The sequence below is a fragment of the Nerophis ophidion genome, linkage group LG20 (assembly GCF_033978795.1).
Source record: "Nerophis ophidion isolate RoL-2023_Sa linkage group LG20, RoL_Noph_v1.0, whole genome shotgun sequence".
Classification (NCBI taxonomy): Eukaryota; Metazoa; Chordata; class Actinopteri; order Syngnathiformes; family Syngnathidae; genus Nerophis; species Nerophis ophidion.
The window spans coordinates 24,058,389-24,080,450 of record NC_084630.1 but is presented as its reverse complement, the minus strand read 5'-3'; the positions used below and the strand labels follow the sequence as shown (position 1 = coordinate 24,080,450).

At 40.3% G+C, this 22,062-nt stretch overlaps 2 protein-coding genes across 2 annotated transcripts in view; both read left to right on the top strand.

Moving 5' to 3' along the window:
* mttp (microsomal triglyceride transfer protein) overlaps positions 1–6,036 on the top strand; it is a 126,720-nt gene extending 120,684 nt beyond the window's left edge. The window contains exon 20 of the mRNA XM_061880789.1: positions 5,416–6,036. The gene's annotated coding sequence lies outside the window, so the exon portion shown is untranslated. The remainder of the gene's footprint in view (positions 1–5,415) is intronic.
* Positions 6,037–7,878: 1,842 nt separating this feature from the next.
* On the top strand, positions 7,879–21,766 carry LOC133538900 (leucine-rich repeat LGI family member 2-like). Its single transcript, XM_061880792.1, has 8 exons — positions 7,879–8,463; positions 8,527–8,598; positions 11,310–11,381; positions 13,207–13,278; positions 13,354–13,425; positions 13,550–13,710; positions 16,642–16,806; positions 19,023–21,766. The coding sequence occupies exons 1-8, from the start codon at positions 8,294–8,296 to the stop codon at positions 19,856–19,858; spliced, it is 1,620 nt and encodes a 539-aa protein (XP_061736776.1). The 5' UTR covers positions 7,879–8,293; the 3' UTR covers positions 19,859–21,766.
* The last annotated feature ends 296 nt before the right edge of the window (positions 21,767–22,062 follow it).

Below are 22,062 nucleotides of genomic sequence, written 5' to 3'. Positions count from 1 at the left end.
CCGACTATCAGATAATATTAAACTCACTAAAACACTAGCAACACAATAGAAAGATAAGGGATTTCCAGAGGTGGGTAGTAACGCGCTACATTTACTCCGTTACATTTACTTGAGTAACTTTTGGGATAAATTGTACTTCTACGAGTAGTTTTTATGCAACATACTTTTACTTTTACTTGAGTATATTTATAGAGAAGAAACGCTACTTTTACTCCGTTCCATTTATCTACATTAAACTCGCTACTTTTTTTTATCGATCTATTAATGTTTGTTTTGGTTAATGACAGAGCTTCAAAGCAGAATCTACGCATGCCTGCGTTTCACCAATCACATACAGTCACTGGTGAGGTTGGACCAATCAAACAGAGCCAGGTGGTCACATGACCGTGATACATAAAACCCGACTTAAATATGTTGACAAACTTATTTGGGTGTTACCATTTAGTGGTCAATTGTACGGAATATGTACTGTATTGTGCAATCTAATAATAAAAGTTTCAATCAATCAATCAAAAGTGTAAAGGAAAAAAGACACTTTTTATTTCAACCGTACTTCCCGTCAAAAGCCTAAAGACTGATCGCACAGTTCCTGTCTTCACAATAAAAGCGCTGCTCCATCGTGTCTGCGTTAACAAAATAAGAGTCTCCGAAAGCCAGCGCAAACAAGCTAGCAAGCTACGGAGTTTGCCGCCAATGTATTTCTAGTAAAGTGTATAAAAACGAATATGGAAGCTGGACAAATAAGATGCCAAAAACCAACGACTTTCATGTGGTATTAGACAGAAAAGAGGAACTTTTTTTCTCCTCCATTTGAAAACCTGGACGTCTTGATTCCAATCAGTGCAAGTCATCAGAATCAGGTAATACACCAACTTATATTCTTGTCTTCATGAAAGATAGGAATCTATATGTTAAACATGCATGTATATTCATTAAAACACCTTCAACATCTGAACAAAAACGGCAAAATAAATAAATATAAATTATATACTGTATATATAAATGTGTTTATATATATATATATATATATATACATATATATATATATATATATATATATATGATATGTGTGTGTATAAATGATTTGTGTGTGTGTGTATGATATGTGTGTGTATAAATGATATGTGTGTGTATGTATATGTATATACTAGGTAGATCACCTCGACTTGGTCATTTACTAAGTAATTGATAAACGTTGAAAAACTTATTTGGGTGTTACCATTTAGTGGTCAATTGTACGGAATATGTACTGTACTGTACAATCTACTATTACAAGTTTTAATCAATCAATCAAATCAATGAATGCCTACTGAGGCTATGGTGCTGTTAAGTTATTGTGGCTCAATGTGCCATTTTTTTATTTAATTTTAATGTACTATTATTTAATATATAATATTGTTTTAGTTGCTTAAGAGATATTCCTGGCTCTGAATTTGCCCATTGCTATTTTTATGTTTTTGTGCATTATTTGTTGCCGTAATTAGGTTACTCATCAGTTACTCAGTACTTGAGTAGATTTTTCACAACATACTTTTTACTTTTACTCAAGTAAATATTTGGGTGACTACTCCTTACTTTTACTTAAGTAATACATCTCTAAAGTAACAGTACTCTTACTTGAGTACAATTTCTGGCTACTCTACCCACCTCTGGGGATTTCCCAGAATTATCCTAGTAAATGTGTCTAAAAACATCGGAATATGTCCCAATGCTTCCGCGTTTTTTTTTTTTTTTTAAGGGGCAACATTATCACCAAACCTATGTAAGCGTCAATATATACCTTGATGGTGCAGAAAAAAAGACCATATATTTTTTCAACCGATTTCCGAACTCTAAATGGGTGAATTTTGGCGAATTAAACGCCTTTCTGTTTATCGGTCTTTTTGCGATGACGTCAGAACGTGACGTCTCCGAGGTAACACAGCCGCCATTTTCATTTTCAATACATTGCAAACACCGGGTCTCAGCTCTGTTATTTTCGACTATTTGTTGGAACCTTGGAGACATCATGCCTCGTCGGTGTGTTGTCGGAGGGTGTAACAACACTAACAGGGAGGGATTCAAGTTGCACCGAAGATGCGAAAGTGTCTGCCGCCAGACCCCTGTTGAATGTACCAAAATGTCTCCACATTTTACCGGCGATGACAGACATGACACAGAGATGTATGGATAACCTGCAGATGCATTTGCAACGATAATGTCAACTAAATCACAAAGGTGAGTTTTGTTGATGTTGACTTTTGTGCTAATCAGACATATTTGGTCGTGGCGCGACTGCCAGCTAATCGATGCTAACATGCTATGCTAATCGACGCTAACATGCTATTTACCGGCGAAGCTAAAGCAGACATGGCACAGAGATGTATGGATAACCTGCAGATGCATTTGCAACGATAGTCAACAAAATCACAAAGGTGAGTTTTGTTGATGTTGACTGCCAGCTAATCGATGCTAACATGCTACGCTAATCGATGCTAACATGCTATTTACCGGCGGTGCTAAAGCAGACATGGTACAGAGATGTATGGATAACCTGCAGATGCGTTTGCAACTATATTACGTTTCCTTCCACCCACATTTAATGCGAAACAAATCGACGGATTTAAGTTGCTCCAGTGTCACAAGATTCCAAAGTCCTGATCGTTTGGTCCGCACATTTTACCGGCGATGCTAACGCAGCTATTCGGCCATGCTATGGCTATGAATAGCGTCGATAGCTATTCGCTCAATAGGTTCAGTTTCTTCTTCAATACTTTCATACTCCAACCATCTGTTTCAATACATGCGTAATATGTTGAATCGCTTAAGCCGCTGAAATCCGAGTCTGAATCCGAGCTAATGTCGCTATATCTTGCTGTGGTATTCGCCATTGTTTGTTTACATTGGCAGCACTGTATGACGTCACAGGGAAATGAACAGTGTCTTGGCAGAGAGCGAAAAAAAGGCTCTTTAAGGCTTTTTTTAGGGATATTCCGGGACCGGTAACATTTTGAAAAAAATTTAAAAAAATACAACAAACCACTTGGAACTGATTTTTATTGTTTTTAACCATTTTGGAATTGTGATAATGTTCCCCTTTAACTCTTTTTTTTTTTTTTGTAGTCCGTCGCTATCAATATCTTCAAACACAAATCTTTCATCCTCGCTCAAATTAATGGGGAAATTGTCGTTTTCTCGGTCCGAATAACTGTTTTTGTTGGAGGCTCCCATTAAAAACAGTGTGAATATGTGAGGAGCCCCCACACATGCGACGTCATCGTCTGCGACTTCCGGTAAAGGCGAGGCTTTTTCAGGAAGTACCAAAAGTGGCGAACTTTATCGTCGATTTTCTCTACTAAATCCTTTCGACAAAAATATGGCCATGTCGCAAAATGATCAAGTATGACACATAGAATGGACCTCCTATTCCCGTTTAAATAAGAAAATCTCATTTCAGTAGGCCTTTAAGACTCCAATTAATTTACGGCAAATATTCTACTTTGAACATTTTTGGGGGGAAATATTACACATTAAAAAAAGAAGCATGAAACATAAAAAAACAGTTTCATACTGATGGATCTAGAGCCAGATGTGGCTCTTTTGATTACTGCATCTGGCTCTCGGATAAATCTGAGCTGACATTGCTTAACACGATAAGTAATGAATAATTCCACTTGTAATCACAGTGTTAAAAATATTCTCATGCATGTTTAATCCATCCATCCGTTTCCTACCGCACCTGTTTAAGAAGTTGCGTCAAAGGTAAGAAGTTTTTTATTTATTATTGGTTAGTGTGGGGGTTCTTCAGACCACCAAGCACCGACATGAGAGCCCGTTTCAGGGTTACAATGTTGTTTTATTTTTCAATTCGTTTCTCAGTTGCTTTCCAGCAATTGTCTTTTTCTCTTTCGTTCTCGCTCGCGCTCTGGCTCCAGCCCCAGCCCCAACCCCGTCTCTCCTCCTGGCTGCTGATTATAACAGAGTGACAGGTGATTAGATAACAAGGCCCAGGTGGGCCATCTACACACCTGTCGCTGATTTCAAGGCCGATCCTGGAAACACCCCGCTTCGCTGCAGGCCCGCAGGCCACGACCCCTCCACATTTAGCTTCAGAATAACAATGTTATTACAAAGAATAAGAGACCTATTATACTCTAGAAATGTTGGTCTTACTTAAAAATGTATGTCTTTAGTTGTGTTCAGTGTTAATATATGTCTCTTAAGTAAATACATTTTAAAATATTTGGCTTCTTGGCTCTTTCAGTCAAAAAGGTTCCAGACCCCTGATCTAGAGATTTAAGCATTGAAAAAAAATAAAAGACACATTTTCTTTATTTTTATGACTGAGACTCTTCCGTGTCACCGGGGCAAAACTGAAGGTCTATGGCAGGGGTCGGGAACCTTTTTGGCTGAGAGAGCCAAAAAGCCAAATATTTTAAAATGTATTTCCGTAAGAGCCATATCATTTTTTTTTCAACACTGAACACAACTAAACGCGTGCATTTTTAAGTAAGACCAACATTACTAGAATATAATAGTTCTCGTATTCTTTGTAATAACGTTGATATTCTGAAGCTAACTGTGGAGGGGCGTGGCCTGCGGGCCTGCAGCGAAGCGGGGTGTGCCAGGACCGGCCTCGAAATCAACGACAGGTGCGTAGATGGCCCACCTGGGCCTTGTTATCTAATCACCTGTCGCTCTGTTATAAGCAGCAGCCCGGAGGAGAGACAGGGTTGGAGCTGGAGCCAGAGCGCGAGCGAGAACAAAAGAGAAAAAGACAATTGCTGGAAAGCAACTGAGAGACTTATTGAAAAATAAAAAAATATCGTAGCCCTGGAACAGGCTTTCATGTCAGTGCTTGGTGGTCTGAAGAACCCCCAGGAGGGCAAGCCCTAAAAAAAACAATAATAAATAAATCATGCAATTTCTTGAACAAGTGCGGTAGAAAAGGATGGATGGATTCAAATGCATGAGCATGTTTAATATTTTGAACGTTATTTTTAACACTTTGATTACAAGTGGAATTAGTCATTACTTATCGTGTTAAGCAATGTCGGCTCAGATTTATCCGAGAGCCAGATGCAGTCATCAAAAGAGCCACATCTGGCTCTAGAGCCATAGGTTCCCTACCTCTGGTCTATGGTATTAAAAAAAAACAACAACTACATATTGTATTGGGTTTGAAAAAGGAAAACATGGAAATGGCCGAGCATGCTTTGTTTTTGACAAAAAGCTGAAAGTCTTTTCTCTGTGGCTAAAAACATCCATACAACGTCACATCAGCCGAGTATTGATTATTGATGTTCTTATCACCCATTCGGACGGTCAATCTAAACTGCTGCACACAGGCTACTCTGAAGAAGATATGAGGCTGAGGGCTACTATATTTTGGACATACTGTACTACTGTAATATGCATATATCTCCCTCCTGGCAGCCCAGGTTGATTCCTGCTCTCCAACACCTGTCATGCAGCTCTGACACTGACACCCAGGTCACTCCCCCCACTAAAGGGCACAAGGTCAGCTTTGGAGTTTTTTTGGCGCTACTCTGGGAAGTAAGAGCGTGGACTGGAGAGTCAGGCTGCCTGGCGGACAAAAGCAACTTGGAAAGCAAATGTGCGGGACACGGGGAACAAAGTTTACAGTTGGTGAGCGGAAATGAGCAAAGGAATGTCAACCATGGGCTGAAGTGTGACAATGAAACAGCTGATTTACAAGCTGAGAAGTCTGATCTACAATAAAGTCCTCCCAGGATGAAAACTCTATCACTTTAATATTGATTGTATTCTTTGATATGGTGGACAAATAACCTTTATGAGGCTTTTAGGACTACTGTACATCGACCACACTGATTAGTTCAGAGGAGCGCTTTGCCGTCCTCTAGTGGCCAGTTTTTGTCAGCCATTCAAATGTTCAATTACATGCACTTTATACTTACCAGAAGCACCTTATTGCAGGGAAACTTGCCAAGGGACATGTAAGCAAATATGAACATTGCTGTATGTATACTTTTGATTGCTCACATTTTCATAAATTCATTAAAGAAGCAAACTTCATGAATGTTTTTTGTGAGCAACAAGTATGTGCTCCAATCACTACATCACAAAAAAATAAGAGTTGTAGAAATGATTGGAAAGTCAAGACAGCCATGACATCATGTTCTTTACAAGTGTACACGACTGTATATGTATATAAAAATAATTTACAATATATAATAATGTTACCATTGCTGTCTTTACTTGAAAGAAATGTCTTGTTTTGTGATTAGTTCATTATTTTGGGATGGTGAGTTTATAATATACATAATAATTATATATGATGTATAATAGGTATCACTTAATTGTGTGAATGTTTTGGAGCATTCACACAATTATGTGGTTTTCTACACCAAAATTCATCTATTTATGATTCAACTTCTTCTTCAGATTTTGGCGCGCTCTACCTTTCACATTTTTCACTGATTCAAAGCGTTCCAACTTCAAACTGTTCAGCCTATTCTGGTAGCGCAGGCTTTCCCTTGACAAATTCCCAGATTTCTGGAACATTTTTCCCATTCTAAATTAATTGGCCAGTTTTCAAACTTGCACCATTTCCATATTTTCAAACCATTCAAACCATTCCACCATCCTGGACATTCAAACTACTGTATTTCCAAGTCCAAAATAATTCCAGGATTTTTTGCATAATTCCTGGTTTTCCAAAGCCCTATTTCTACCCTTTTTTTCAGGCGACTACTTCTTCCACATTTTTCAACCGACTTCAACCATTCCACCATCAAAACATTTCTCTTAGTTAAAACAAAAAAAAAACTAAATTCCAGGAATTCCGTGATACAATTTTAGGGTACACTGGGAAGACTGGCATGGGAACGACTCGGGATCCCCCGGGAGGAGCTGGACGAAGCGGCAGGGGAGAGGGAAGTCTGGGCTTCCCTGCTTAAGCTGCTGTCCCCGCGACCCGACTTTGGATAAGCGGAAGGAAATGGATGGATGGGATTTCTCAATCCAACATGTTACTACTTCAACATTTTGAAAAATTCGAACACCAACCATTTCAACTCATTAAGAACATTCACTTTTTGTTTGGTTTAGCATTTTCCCACATTTCCAATGAAATTCCCCATTGAAATGAATGGGACATTTTTCCAAGTTTCAAACCAAATTAGGGTTTTCCTGGAAATTCAAACTATTCGACATTCAAACCATTCCGTGCTACATTCTGTCCGCATTTCACTTCAACTTCAGCATTGGGGCATTCACACGCCAATTCATTCAGGAATTACCGGCCTTAAACGCCTCTTGCTGGATGGAGAAAAAAGGTGGCGGGAAGTCATTGTCACGAGACCAGGACTTCCGGCGCAAAGACATAGCTAGCCAACAGCTAGCTAACGGCTTAATAGCAGTTTATTAGTAAATAGAGAAGTCAAAAGCGCTTTAAATAGTAAATATTGTAGTTGTTTCCTTGTATGTGAACGCCATTGCTCATTTCAAAACAAACGGTCGGTTTTTTTAACGAGACACTTTTTTTTATTTTTTTTGCTTGGAAGGTTTTTTTTACGTATTTATTTTATAAACCTTTATTTTTACATTTCAACATTTAAAAACAGTTGAGGTAGCACTTTTTGTTTGGTTTAGCATTTTCCCACATTTCCAATGAAATTCCCCATTAAAATTAATGGGACATTTTTCCAAGTTCCAAACCAAATTCGGGTTTTCCTGGAAATTAAAACTATTCGACATTCAAACCATTTTTACCTTTGGGCTACATTCTGTCAGCATTTCACTTCAACTTCAGCATTGGGGCATTCACACGCCAATTATTTCAGAAATTACCGGCGTTAAACTCTTGCTGGATGGAGAGAAAAGGTGGCGGCAAGTCAATGTCACGTGACCAGGACTTCCGGCGCAGCGACACAGATAGCCAACAGCTAGCTAGCGGCCTAATAGCAGTTTGTTAGTAAATAGAGAAGACAAAAGCGCTTTAAATAGTAAATATTGTAGTTTTTTTCCTTGTATGTGAACGCCACTGCTCATTTCAAAACAAACGGTCCGTTTTGTTAACGACACGCTTTTTTTTATTTATTTTTTGCTTGGAATGTTTTTTTTATATGTATTTATTTTATAAACCTTTATTTATACATTTCAACATTTAAAAAAAGTTGAGGCGTAAAAATCAAAGTAAGTACAAAAACGGTACAACGACACGCTTTTGTCCGACGACGTCACTGAGGCGTGACGTCACTCCCTGAGGGGCGGGGCTGGGACGGTGTCAGAGCGTGTCAGGACCCTGCGTGTCTGCATTGTCACGGGCAAGATGGGCAGGAACGCGCTGGTGTTCGTGTTCGTGCTGCTGGGCGTGTGCGCGGCCAACAAATGGAAGAGGAACTTTAGGTGTCCCTCGGGATGCTCCTGCACCAAAGAGAGCATCATGTGCGTGGGCAGCTCGCACGTGCCGAGGACCATCCCCAGTGACGTCACTTCACTGTAAGTACACCTCCATTATTACCACACGCATGTCCTGAAGAAAAGTGTTTGGTTTGCCAACAGGAGCATCGTGAACGGCTCCCTGGCAGACATCCCAGAGGGGATGTTTGCTCTCATGCCTTCCCTGCAGCTCCTGTAAGTGCATCTTCTCTTCCAACTGCCATTGTATTCATCTGCACTAGTAAACACACCTCAGTCAATCAAAGTTGACTTGTATCGCCCTGAATCACAAGTGTCTCAAAGGGCTGCACAAGCTACAACCACATCCAGGGCAAAAAAAAACAAAACTCAAACCAATGGGATGACAATGAGAAACCTTGGAGGGGACCACAGATGTGGGCTCCAGGCTCCAGTCCAGACAGAGATCTCTATAGATCAGGGGTAGGGAACCTATGGCTCTAGAGCCAGATGTGGCTCTTTTGATGACTGCATCTGGCTCTCGGATAAATCTGAGCTGACACTGCTTAACACGATAAGTAATGAATAATTCCACTTGTAATCAAAGTGTTAAAAATAACGTTCAAAATATAAAACATGCTCATGCATTTGAATCCATCCATCCTTTTTCTAACGCACTTGTTCAAGAAGTTGCATTAAGGGTAAGAAGTGATTTATTTATTATTGGTTAGTTTAGGGCAGGGGTCGGGAACCTTTTTGGCTGAGAGAGCCAAAAATCCAAATATTTTAAAATACATTTCTGCAAGAGCCATATAATATTTTTTTCGACACTGAACACAACTAAACGCGTGCATTTTTAAGTGAGACCAATTTCTACAGTATAATAAGTCTCTTATTCTTTGAAATAACATTGTTATTCTGAAGTTAACTGTGGAGGGGCGTGGTATGCGGGCCTGCAGCGAAGCGGGATGTGCCAGGACCGGCCTCGAAATCAGCGACAGGTGCGTAGATGGCCCACCTGGGCCTTGTTATCTAATCACCTGTCGCCCTGTTATAAGTAGCAGCAAGGAGGAGAGACAGGGTTGGGGCTGGAGCCAGAGTGTGAGCGAGAACAAAAGAGAAAAAAGACAATTGCTGGAAAGCAACGGAGAGACTTATTGAAAAATTAAAATTATTGCAACCCCGAAACAGGCTCTCATGTCGGTGCTTGGTGGTCTGAAAAATATATTTTAATTAGCCGACGCTCGGAGAATAATGTTATTTCCGCAATGTGTGTCGTTCCACTTTTCCTCCCTACAGCAACACGGCGGTCGGCAGATAATAGCCGGGAAAGTACCAGGATAGCGAGCACAAAAAAGTGAGGGCTCCAAGAGTGCTATCCGGCGTCAGATAGAAATATATGTAGTGTTCATCATGTGAGGCGATGCAAATTAAACAATAAAAAAAAAAAAATTGGTTTGAATTGGTCCAGGTCATCGGGGACTGTTATTACTGACGGACAGCTGTGGCGGTGTGACTGCAGCCAGGCACTTAAAGGGGAACATTATCACCAGACCTGTGTAAGCGTCAATATATACCTTGATGGTGCAGAAAAAAGACCATCTATTTTTTTAACCGATTTCCGAACTCTAAATGGGTGAATTTTGGCGAATTAAATGGCTTTCTGTTTATCTCGCTGGAGGCGATGACGTCAGAATGTGACGTCGCCGAGGTAACACACCCACCATTTTCATTTTCAACACATTACAAACACCGGGTCTCAGCTCTGTTATTTTCCGTTTTTTTGACTATTTTTTGAAACCTTGGAGACATCATGCCTCGACGGTGTGTTGTCGGAGGGTGTAACAACACTAACAGGGAGGGAATCAAGTTGCACCACTGGCCCGAAGATGCGAAAGTGTCTGCCGGCAGACCCCCATTGAATGTGCCAGAGTGTCTCCACATTTGACCGGCGATACTAAGGTAGATATGGCACAGAGATGTATGGATTACCTGCAAATGCATTTGCAACGATAGTCAACGAAATCACAAAGGTGAGTTTTGTTGATGTTGACTGCCAGCTAATCGACGCTAACATGCTACGCTAATCGATGCTAACATGCTATTTACCGGCGGTGCTAAAGCAGACATGGTACAGAGATGTATGGATAACCTGTAGATAAATTTGCAACTATATTACGTTTCCTTCCACCCACATTTAATGCGAAAAAAAAACACTTACCAATCGACGGATTTAAGTTGCTCCAGTGTCAAAAGATGCGAAAGTCCTGATCGTTTGGTCCGCACATTTTACCGGCGATGCTAACGCAGCTATTCAGCCATGCTATGGCTATGAATAGCGTCAATAGCTATTCGCTCAATAGCTTCAGTTTCTTCTTCAATACTTTCATACTCCAACCATCTGTTTCAATACATGCGTAATCTGTTGAATCGCTTAAGTCGCTGAAATCCGAGTTTGAATCCGAGCTAATGTCACTATATCTTGCTGTGGTATTCCCATTGTTTGTTTACATTGGCAGCACTGTGTGACGTCACAGGGAAATGGATAGTGGTTTCGAAGATAGCGAAAATAAGGCACTTTAAAGCTTTATTTAGGGATATTCCGAGACCGGTAAAATTTTGAAAAAAACTTCAAAAAATACAACAAGCCACTGGGAACTGATTTTTATTGTTTTTAACCCTTTTAAAATTGTGATAATGTTCCCCTTTAAAAAAAGAATTGGGGGAAATGACCGAGCGCCTTGTCTCTCTCAAAGGTGAAGCAAACAAGTGGGGGAGAGATTTTTCTTGGTTTTGGTGCTCATAAAGAAGTTCAGGGAACTCTTGCATAATATTGCATTATATAACATTGATTTATAAATGTGTTAATTGTTGTTTTAATGCAGTGGTTCTGACTTAATACAACTTTGGAAGAAAAAAAAAGGAGTATAATGGTTTTTGTTTTGCAGGCTTTTAAATGCAAATTCTTTGACGACGATTAAAGACAACGCATTCCACGGCCTCCCACATCTGGAATATTTGTAAGTAATAGTCCTTTAAACCAGTGGTTCTCAACCTTTTTTTAGTGATGTACCCCCAGTGAACATTTTTTTTAATCGAGTACCCCCTAACCATGAATTGATTAACGTGGACAAACAAGTTGAAAAACCTATTCGGGTGTTACCATTTAGTGTTCAATTGTACGGAATATGTACTGAACTGTGCAATCTACTAATAAAAGTATCAATCAATCAATCAATCAATCAATCAATCAATCAATCAGAGCAAATCATTTTTAGTTAAAAAAAAAGAGATAAATAAGTAAAATACAGCACTATGTCATCAGTTTCTGATTTATTAAATTGTATAACAGTGCAAAATATTGCTCATTTGTAGTGGTTTTTCTTGAACTATTTGGAAAAAAAGATATAAAACTAACTAAAAACTTGTTCAAAAATAAACAAGTGATTCAATTATAAATAAAGATTTCTACACATAGAAGTAATCATCAACTTAAAGTGCCCTCTTTGGGGATTGTAATAGAGATCCATCTGGATTCATCAACTTCATTCTAAACATGTTGCGATCTGCTGCTCAGATCTTCACGTTTGTTATTTCCATCTTTGTTTCATTCTCAGTCTGACCCGTTTATTTCCTGTTTTGTCCATCACTATGGTTACTCATTAGTTCACCTGCTACACTCGTACCACACACCTGTTTCAGCTAATCACCCTCCTTTATAAGCCAGCCTTTTCTGTTCAGTCTTCCTCGGATCCTAATTTGCCCACGCGCAACAGTGACGACTCTCATCCTTCGTATGTATTTTCTCGCTAGCTCTTACGCTAAGCCTCTTTATATTCCAGCTTTCATGCTGAATGTTTTTGTTTACTCTTTTGTGTCCACGTACCAAGTTTTAGTTCTCCTTGTGTTTATCCTAGCTTTCACGCCAGTGTCTTTTGTTTACCTTTTCTCTTTACACCAGTGATTTTGTTCCTAGCCTTTTTATTATTTAATAAATCCATTTATAACTTACCTTGTTGTGTTCATCGCTTCGACGCATCCCTGGAAGAACCAATCCGGCATTACGATGCCACACAACCTTTTTTTTTTATTTAATTTATTTTTTTTATTTTATTTTATTTTTTTTTCCCCCTTGGCCTCAGTCTGCACCCCCACTCCAGGGCCTAGGCTAAGACCGATTTTTTATTTTATTTTATTTTAATCTTCTATTTTTTTCTCCCATTCCCCCTCTCCCCCTTGTTTACCTGTATGTCATCTTTTTTGTAAGGGGCGCTGGAAGCCGGCAGACCCGTCAGCGATCCTGTTCTGTCTCCCTGTAATTTTTGTCTGATCTTGAATGCTGAAAATTGTAATTTTCCTGAAGGAACTCTCCTGACGGAATAAATAAAGTACTATCTAATCTAATCTAATCCAAGCGTCACAAAACATTTCTTCACAAAAAAAGACATCTTTAATCTTTAATTCATGGTACATGTCCACAAAAAAATCTAGCTGACAACACTGAATATTGCATTGTTGTATTTTTTTTTCACAGTTTATGAACTTAAATTTGTATTTTGTTGAAGTATTATTCAATAAATATATTTATAAAGGATTTTTGAATTGTTGCTATTTTTAGAATATTTAAAAAAGAAAATCTCACGTACCCCGTGGCATACCTTTAAGTACCCCCTGGGGTACGCGTACCCCCATTTGAGAACCGCTGCTTTAAACTGTGAAAAAAAAGAAAAATACAATGGTGTTTTGTTTCTTAATTAACTTAAAATTACTTCAATTACTTCAATTACCTGCTTCCTGGTATGATGCTGGACACTATTATGAGGGATTGTGCTGTGCGTTGAACAGGTTCATTGAAGGGAACAAGATTGAAAGCGTGGCCAAAAATGCCTTCCGAGGTCTCCGAGATGTAACTCACCTGTAAGAAGATAAGTGCATGCAGCAGCGGCAGCAATGTGACAATGTGCAGGTACTTATGCCATCCTTCTTCTCCAGGTCCCTCGCCAATAACAAGATAAGGTTTCTGCCAAGAGATCTATTTTTTGACTTGAATTCCTTGTTGGAACTGTGAGTAAGCACTTTGTGTGTGTGTGTCCTTGCAATTCAACTGACTCGGCCTCTTGTGCTCGTCGAGTCAGTCCCCGCAGTTACGGGTCGTTGACGTGCGCTTCTTCCTCCTGTCCTACATTAGAGACCTGCGGGGCAACCTTTTCCAGTGCAGCTGTGAGAACAAGTGGCTGATGACGTGGCTAAGGAACACCAACACCACTGTGTCGGAAGTGTACTGCGCTGACAAGAAGGGCGAGCGACTCAAGGATTTCCCTATCGCGCCAGGCCAGTGCATGTCGACAGGTAAAGTGAGCTCGCACGTGAAAAGAAAGGGAAGAAAACCATCGATAAAAGTGTTCAATAATTCAGCGTGACCTTTCCTTGCGCTGAACTTGATATACAGTGTTTATTTTTACATATGTTACATTTTAGATATGATTAGTATTTATTGATTGGGCACCTTTTGGCTGCAAATTGGCAAAAACACTGTAATATGTTGTGTTACGCCAAAAAATAACGCGCATAATCTTGAAGAGATGATGTGGTCCTGATGACTTCATCCGACCGGGATCTTCAGCTCTCACTGGATCAGTTCGCAGCCGAGTGTGAAGCGACCCGGAATGAGAATCAGCACTTCCAAGTCCGAGTCCATGGTTCTCGCCCGGAAAAGGGTGGAATGCCATCTCCGGGTTGGGGAGGAGACCCTGCCCCAAGTGGAGGAGTTCAAGTACCTAGGAGTCTTGTTCACGAGTGAGGGAAGAGTGGATCGTGAGATGGACAGGCGGATCGGTGCGGCGTCTTCAGTAATGCGGGCATTGTACCGATATGTTGTGGTGAAGAAGGAGCTGAGCCGGAAGGCAAAGCTCTCAATTTACCGGTCGATCTACGTTCCCATCCTCACCTATGGTCATGAGCTTTGGGTCATGACCGAAAGGATAAGATCACGGGTACAAGCGGCCGAAATGAGTTTCCTCCGCCGTGTGGCGGGGCTCTCCCTTAGAGATAAGGTGAGAAGCTCTGCCATCCGGGAGGAACTCAAAGTAAAGCCGCTGCTCCTTCACATCGAGAGGAGCCAGATGAGGTGGTTCGGGCATCTGGTCAGGATGGCACCCGAACGCCTCCCTAGGGAGGTGTTTAGGGCACGTCCAACCGGTAGGAGGCCACGGGGAAGACCCAGGACACGTTGGGAAGAGAATGTCTCCCGGCTGGCATGGGAACGCCTCGGGATCCCCCGGGAAGAGCTGGACGAAGTGGCTGGGGAGAGGGAAGTCTGGGTTTCCCTGCTTAGGCTGTTGCCCCCACGACCCGACCTCGGATAAGCGGAAAAAGATGGATGGATCTTGAAGAGCATGGCTTTAAAATGTGTGAGATACTTGGAGGTGCGAAGAGACCTCAAATCAACATGCTATGTCACTATGGTCACTACTGCCTACTTTGTCTTGTTATATTCTTATTTTACTGTTATATTTTTATTCCCATTTTGCTTTTTAGTTTTTACTCTTATTGTAATATTTCTCTATTTTGTTTGCATTTAAACCCCCATTATTTCCTTTTTACTTTTATTTAAATTGATCTCAACTCTGTACACTGCTGCTGGAATTTTAATTTTCCTGAAGGAACTCTCCTGAAGGAATCAATAAGGTACTATCTATCTATCTATCTATCTATTACCCCAGCTAAGCTAACTCCATACCATACCGTACCATCGATCCATCCATTTTTTACCGCTTGTCCCGTCCAAGTTCGCGGTGGGGCGCTGGAGCCTATTCCAGCTGTATTAGGGCGGAAGGCGGTGTACACACTGGACAAGTCGCAACATACCATCTTTATATATAAAGCCCTTTAAAAACAACCCCTGCTGAAGAACAAAGGGCTGTACACCACAAAGAAATACAGGCAAAGCACGGACTAAAAAATAACATTTAAAACAGAGGTAAAATACACATTGAAAAAGAAAATACAAACTATCTTAAGAACAATTTGTTAGATAAAAGCCGTTAAAAAGTTAACAACATGTAAAAACAGTTTAAAGTCTCATGCGGATGTTCAAGCCAGTGAATAAAAATGGGTTCTAAGAAGAGTCTTAAAAGTAGCCAAAGAAGGGGGCTGCCTCACATTGAAAGGGAGATCGTTTTCTTTTTTAATGCAACACATAAATAAATGCAAACAAAAGTCAGCTAATAATTAACCAATTGGAGTCGCTCTATTCCGTCTGAAATGTGCTTTAAAAACATCAAAAACCCTTCAGCAACGTTTTATATACATGCTGTAAGTATATATGTAATGTGGTTGAAGGCACATTGATAATAACATGTAACATATTCAATCATGTTAGGTTTATGGCGGCGTAATATCTTCCCAGAGGCATCCCAATGTTCGCTTTTCCCTACTTTGGGACAAATCATGACCCAGAACCTTATATTTTTGAGCCTGAATATAAGGAGGACGAGCTACCAGTTTCAGAATTTTTGTGCTGAACAGATCCAGCTTTAGTGAAACACTAAGCATCATGCAGCAGTATTGCTAAGTGTTGAACAAGATTTAAAACCACGAACATAATAAAACAATCACCTAATGTACAACGTCTGCTCTCCCTGGGATGCCGACTGATGGGATGTTTATATCTTCCCATTTAGATGAAGAATTAATCATAATCCTTGAGCATGTAAAAAAAAAGGAGCGGCTAACAAGCGTCTTCTTGAGTTTTACTCACCATCTCCGGGTCTAAGTTAATGTCAAAGTTGACCAACTTCTCGGTTTATGTCCACAACCTTCTACTATCCAGGTGAGAGAAATGATTTATGATCTAGAATTAACTTTCCCCAACATAGAGGTGCTGCAGCAGCAGCTCAGACTGTCAATACAATAGCTGCATACGCTAGTTAGCTCTCTGTGATCACGGCACTGCTAAAAGTAGTTTGTCTGTGTTAGCATTTATAATAACAATATTGCTAATGCTTGTTAATATTCAGATTCACAAGATGAATTGTTGGCACTTTTTGGGTGTTTTTTAGAGGGCACTGTAGTGTACTCTCATCGGCTACATTGTTAACCACCTCCTACTTGCCATATTTTAAGATTTAGAATGTATTAAGAAAAAACATACATGTTTTTGACTTGTGAATGATACTCAAAATTCCCCAAAAAGTGCAGTCCCCCTTTAAAAAAGAAAAATAGACAAACAGAAAACTCCGGAAAATCCTCGGAAATGATGCACTTATCGTCTTTCCACAGACTTTGTGCGTCACCAGTCTATTCCCATCCAGTCTATGTCTGCGGACATCTTCTCCTTTAAAGAAGACATCTACGTCGCCATGGCTGCACCCAACTCCAACAGCTGCATTGTCATGGAATGGGACCACATCGAAATGAATTTCAGAACATTTGACAACATAACAGGTTTGACCACACCCACTTTAAGCAAATATATTCTATTCTTATTCACACATAAATAGAGTGACTAAAATTGCAATCATAGTGGCTTCACCCTCCTGTTGTATGTTTGTTTCCCATAGCCACACAGGTAGTAGGAACCAAAAGTAAGCCACACAGGTAGTGGGAACTAAAACTAAGCCACACAGGTAGTAAGAACTATAAGTAAGCCACACAGGTAGTAGGAACTGTAAGTAAGCCACACAGGTAGTAGGAACTAAAAGAAAGTCACACAGGTAGTAAGAACTAAAAGTAAGCCACACAGGTAGTAGAAACTAAAAACAAGTCACACATGTAGTAGGACCTAAAAGAAAGTCACACAGGTAGTAGGAACTAAAAGTAAGCCACACAGGTAGTAGGAACTAAAAGAAAGTCACACAGCTAGTAGGAACTAAAAGAAAGTCACACATGTAGTAGGAACTAAAAGCAAGTCACACATGTAGTGGGAACTAAAAGAATGTCACACATGTAGTGGGAACGAAAAGCATGTCCCACAGGTAGTAGGAACTAAAAGCAAGTCACAGGTAGTAGGAACTAAAAGAAAGTCACACATGTAGTGGGAACTAAAAGCATGTCACACAGGTAGTAGGAACTAAAAGCATGTCACACAGGTAGTAGGAACTAAAAGCATGTCACACAGGTAGTAGGAACTAAAAGCAAGTCACACAGGTAGCAGGAACTAAAAGAAAGTCACACAGGTAGCACGAACTAAAAGAAAGTCACACAGGTAGTACGAACTAAAAGAAAGTCACACAGGTAGTAGGAACTAAAAGAAAGTCACACAGGTAGTAGGAAAAGAAAGTCACACAGGTAGTAGGAAAAGAAAGTCACACAGGTAGTAGGAAAAGAAAGTCACACAGGTAGTAGGAACTAAAAGAAAGTCACACAGGTAGTAGGAACTAAAAGAAAGTCACACATGTAGTGGGAACTAAAAGCATGTCACACAGGTAGTAGGAACTAAAAGCATGTCACACAGGTATTGGGAACTAAAAGAAATCACACAGGTAGTAGGAACTAAAAGCATGTCACACAGGTATTGGGAACTAAAAGAAATCACACAGGTAGTAGGAACTAAAAGAAAGTCACACAGGTAGTAGGAACTAAAACAGGGGTCGGGAACCTTTTTGGCTGAAAGAGCCATACAAGCCAAGTATTGTAAAATGTATTTACGTGAGAGCCATATAATATATATTTTTTAAGACTGAATACAACTAAATGCGTGCTTTTTTAAGTAAGACCAACATTCTTAGAGTATAATAAGTCTCTTATTCTTGTTAATAACACTGTTATTCTGAAGATAACCAACAATAAATAAAATACTTCTTACCATTAATGCAACTTCTTGAACAGGTGCCGTAGAAACCGGATGGATGGATTAAAATGCATGAAAATGTTTTATATTTTGAACGTTATTTTTGACACTTTGATTACCAGCGGAATTATTCATTACTTATTGTGTTAAGCAATGTCAGCTAAGATTTATCTGAGAGCCAGGTGCAGTCATCAAAAGAGCCACATCTGGCTCTAGAGCCTTAGGCTCCCTACCCCTGAACTAAAAGAAAAGTCACACATGTAGTGGGAACTAAAAGAAAGTCACACGTGTAGTGGGAACTAGAAGCATGTCACACAGGTAGTAGGAACTAAAATAAATCACACAGGTAGTAGGAACTAAAAGAAAGTCACACAGGTAGTAGGAATTAAAAGAAAGTCACACATGTAGTGGGAACTAAAGGAAAAATCACACATGTAGTGGGAACTAAAAGCATGTCACACAGGTAGTAGGAACTAAAAGAAATCACACAGGTAGTAGGAACTAAAAGAAAGTCACACAGGTAGTAGGAACTAAAAGAAAGTCACACATGTAGTGGGAACTAAAAGAAAGTCACACATGTAGTGGGAACTAAAAGAAAGTCACACATGTAGTGGGAACTGAAAGCATGTCACACAGGTAGTAGGAACTAAAAGAAAGTCACACAGGTAGTAGGAACAAAAAGAAAAGTCACACATGTAGTGGGAACTAAAAGAAAGTCACACATGTAGTGGGAACTAGAAGCATGTCACACAGGTAGTAAGAACTGAAAGAAAAGTCACACAGGTAGTAGGCGGTGACGGGTCAGGAACGGACCTATCATCAGCAGAGTGGGAAGGCAGCACATCTAAGTTTTGCTGGTTCCTCTCCACAGGTAAATCTGTGGTCGGGTGCACATCGGTTCTGGTGGACGACCACATCCTGATCATCATCACGCAGCTCTTCGGAGGCTCTCATGTCTACAAGTTTGACGATCAACAGAACCAGTTCACCAAGTTCCAGTCCATGGAGGTCTTCAACATCTCCAAGCCAAACGACATGGAAGTGTTCCGCGTGGACGGCGAGTGGTACTTGGTGATTGTGGACAGCTCCAAAGCGGGCCTGTCTACACTTTACAAGTGGAGCGACCAACCGGACCGCAACCGAACAGGCTTCTACACCTACCAGTTCCTCCACGAGTGGTTCCGCGATACGGACGCAGAGTTTGTGGAAGCGGACGGCAAGTCCTACCTGATTTTAGCCAGCCGCTCTCAGCCACCTGTCATCTACCTGTGGAACAAGAGCACGCTGAAGTTCCTGCTCCACGCTGACATCCCCATCATTGAAGACGTGGTGGCCGTCAAAGCCTTCCGTCTCCAAGGTGACTTGTATCTGGCCATGACCTGCTACATCGGCGACTCCAAAGTCCTGAAATGGAGCAGTAAGCAGTTCACAGAGGTGCAGGCTCTACCCTCTCGAGGGGCCATGGTCCTCCAGCCCTTCTCCTTCGGGGACAAACACTACCTGGCTCTTGGCAGCGACTACTCCTTCACTCAAATCTACCTCTGGGACTCCCAGACCAAAACCTACCACAAGTTCAAGGACATCTACGTACAGTCTCCACGCTCTTTTACCGCCGTCTCCACCGACCGCAGGAATTTCATCTTCTCTTCCAGCTTTAAGGGCAAGTCCGTGGTGTTTGAACATGTTATAGTAGATTTAAGTTTATAAGGCTAGTGGCGTTTCAAAGCAATTCCGTTAGCTTCTTTATGCAACTAAACCAAAGGAGATGAAATCAATCATTGCAGTGGAACTTCTAATAGCTTCTGGTGAGCTGGCTGGCTCCTTGCATGGTCGTCTCCAACGCCGACCTTCACACGTCCATGCAGTAAAGCAGGGGTAGGGAACCTATGGCTCTAGAGCCAGATATGGCTCTTTTGATGACTACATATGGCTCTCAGATAATTATATTTATATAGCGCTTTTCTCTAGTGACTCAAAGCGCTTTACAAAGTGACACCCAATATCTAAGTTACAGTTAAACCAGTGTGGGTGTCACTGAGGGCAGGTGTGTAAAGTGTCTTGCCCAAGGACACAACGGCAGTGACTAGGATGGCGGAAGTGGGAATCGAACCTGGAACCCTCAGGTTGATAGCACGGCCACTCTACCAACCGAGCTATGCCGAGTAACCGTGTAATACTCTTCCATATCAGTAGGTGGCAGTCAATAGCTAATTTCTTTGTAGATGTGGGAAACAGCGGGAGGCAGAGTGAAGGTAAAAAGGTGTCTAATGCTTAAACCAGGGGTAGGGAACCTATGGCTCTAGAGCCAGATGACTGCATCTGGCTCTCAGATAAATCTTAGCTGACATTGCTTAACACGATAAGTAATGAATAATTCCGCTGGTAATCACAGTTTCAAAAATAACGTTCAAATTTTAAAACATTCTCATGCAATTTAATCCAACCATCCGTTTTTTACCGCACCTGTTAAAGATGTTGCATTAATGGTAAGAAGTATTATATGTATTATTGGTTAACTTTTATAATAACAATGTTGTTAAAAAAATAAGAGACTTATTATACTCTACAAATGTTGGTCATACTTAAAAATGTACAAATTTAGTGGTCTTCAGTGTTGAAAAATGTTATATGGCTCTTACAGAAATACATTGTGAAATATTTGGCTTTCATGGCTCTCTCAGCCAAAAAGGTTCCCGACCCCTGCAGTAAAGGATAGTTGTGCTTGTTGTGCACCAATACCTGATAGATGTCTGCTTTCACTGCATCCTGCAAAAGCAATTAAGGAGGGCGTTTGGTGTTTGCTGCAATCGACTCATCCCATGACAGCATGACTGTTGCTAACATGCACATTTATTGACCTATGCAAAATGCAGACGACCACAAGTCTGTGCTGCTATTGGGATGCAAATTGTATAGTTTTTGGGATTGCAGATCATTTGGTGCATGCGAGACACCAACATTTCATGCTTGCCAACCCTCCCGGATTTTCCGGGAGACTCCCGAAATTCAGCGCCTCTCCCGAGATCCTCCCGGGACAAATTTTCTGCCGAAAATCTACCGAAATTCAGGCGGAGCTGGAGGCCACGCCCCCTCCAGCTCCGTCCGCTTTCCCACAATATACACAGCGTGTCTGCCCAATGACAATATAACTGTAGAATGATTGAGGGAGAGTTCTTGGTTTGTTATGTGGGTTTATTGTTAGACAGTTTCATTAACGTCCTGCCAGCGCGGTAACAACACACAACAGCAGTCACGTTTTCGTCCACCGTAAAGCAGTTTTCTGCCTTAAACAGCAATGTTGTGACACTCTTAAACAGGACAATACTGCCATCTACTGTACATGCATATGTGACAATAACATCTACGGCTTTTAGAGAGTGTAGTGCACAACTACGCACACAACAAGGAGACGAAGATGGAAGATTCCAGACTTTAGTGCATTTGATTAAAGCACTTTTGTGCGTGCCACACAGCAATGCATCATCAGAGAGGGTCTTCAGCATGGTTAGAAAAATAGAGACAGAGAATAGAAGAAGGATGGACAATTCAACCCTTAACAATGAGTAGATGAGTGTTATATGTGTGTGTAATGTGTAAATAATTGAACACTGAAATTCAAGTGTTTCTTTCATATATATATATATACATATATATGTATATATATATATATGTATGTATATATATATATATATATATATATATATATATATATATATATATATATATATATATATATATATATACATATATAGCTAGAACTCACTGAAGGTCAATTCTTTCTTACACATATATATATGTATATATATGTAAATATATATATACATATATATATCTATAAATATATATATATATATATATATTTATATATATATATATATATATATATATATATATATATATATATATATATA

Bases quoted from the DNA above. Each gene is read 5' to 3' on its own strand.
- LOC133538900 (XM_061880792.1), top strand. From the start codon at position 8,294: ATGGGCAGGAACGCGCTGGTGTTCGTGTTCGTGCTGCTGGGCGTGTGC. The intron at 8,464-8,526 runs GTAAGTACACCT...GTTTGCCAACAG, and splicing joins CCCAGTGACGTCACTTCACT to GAGCATCGTGAACGGCTCCC. The intron at 16,807-19,022 runs GTTTGACCACAC...TCCTCTCCACAG, and splicing joins AACATTTGACAACATAACAG to GTAAATCTGTGGTCGGGTGC.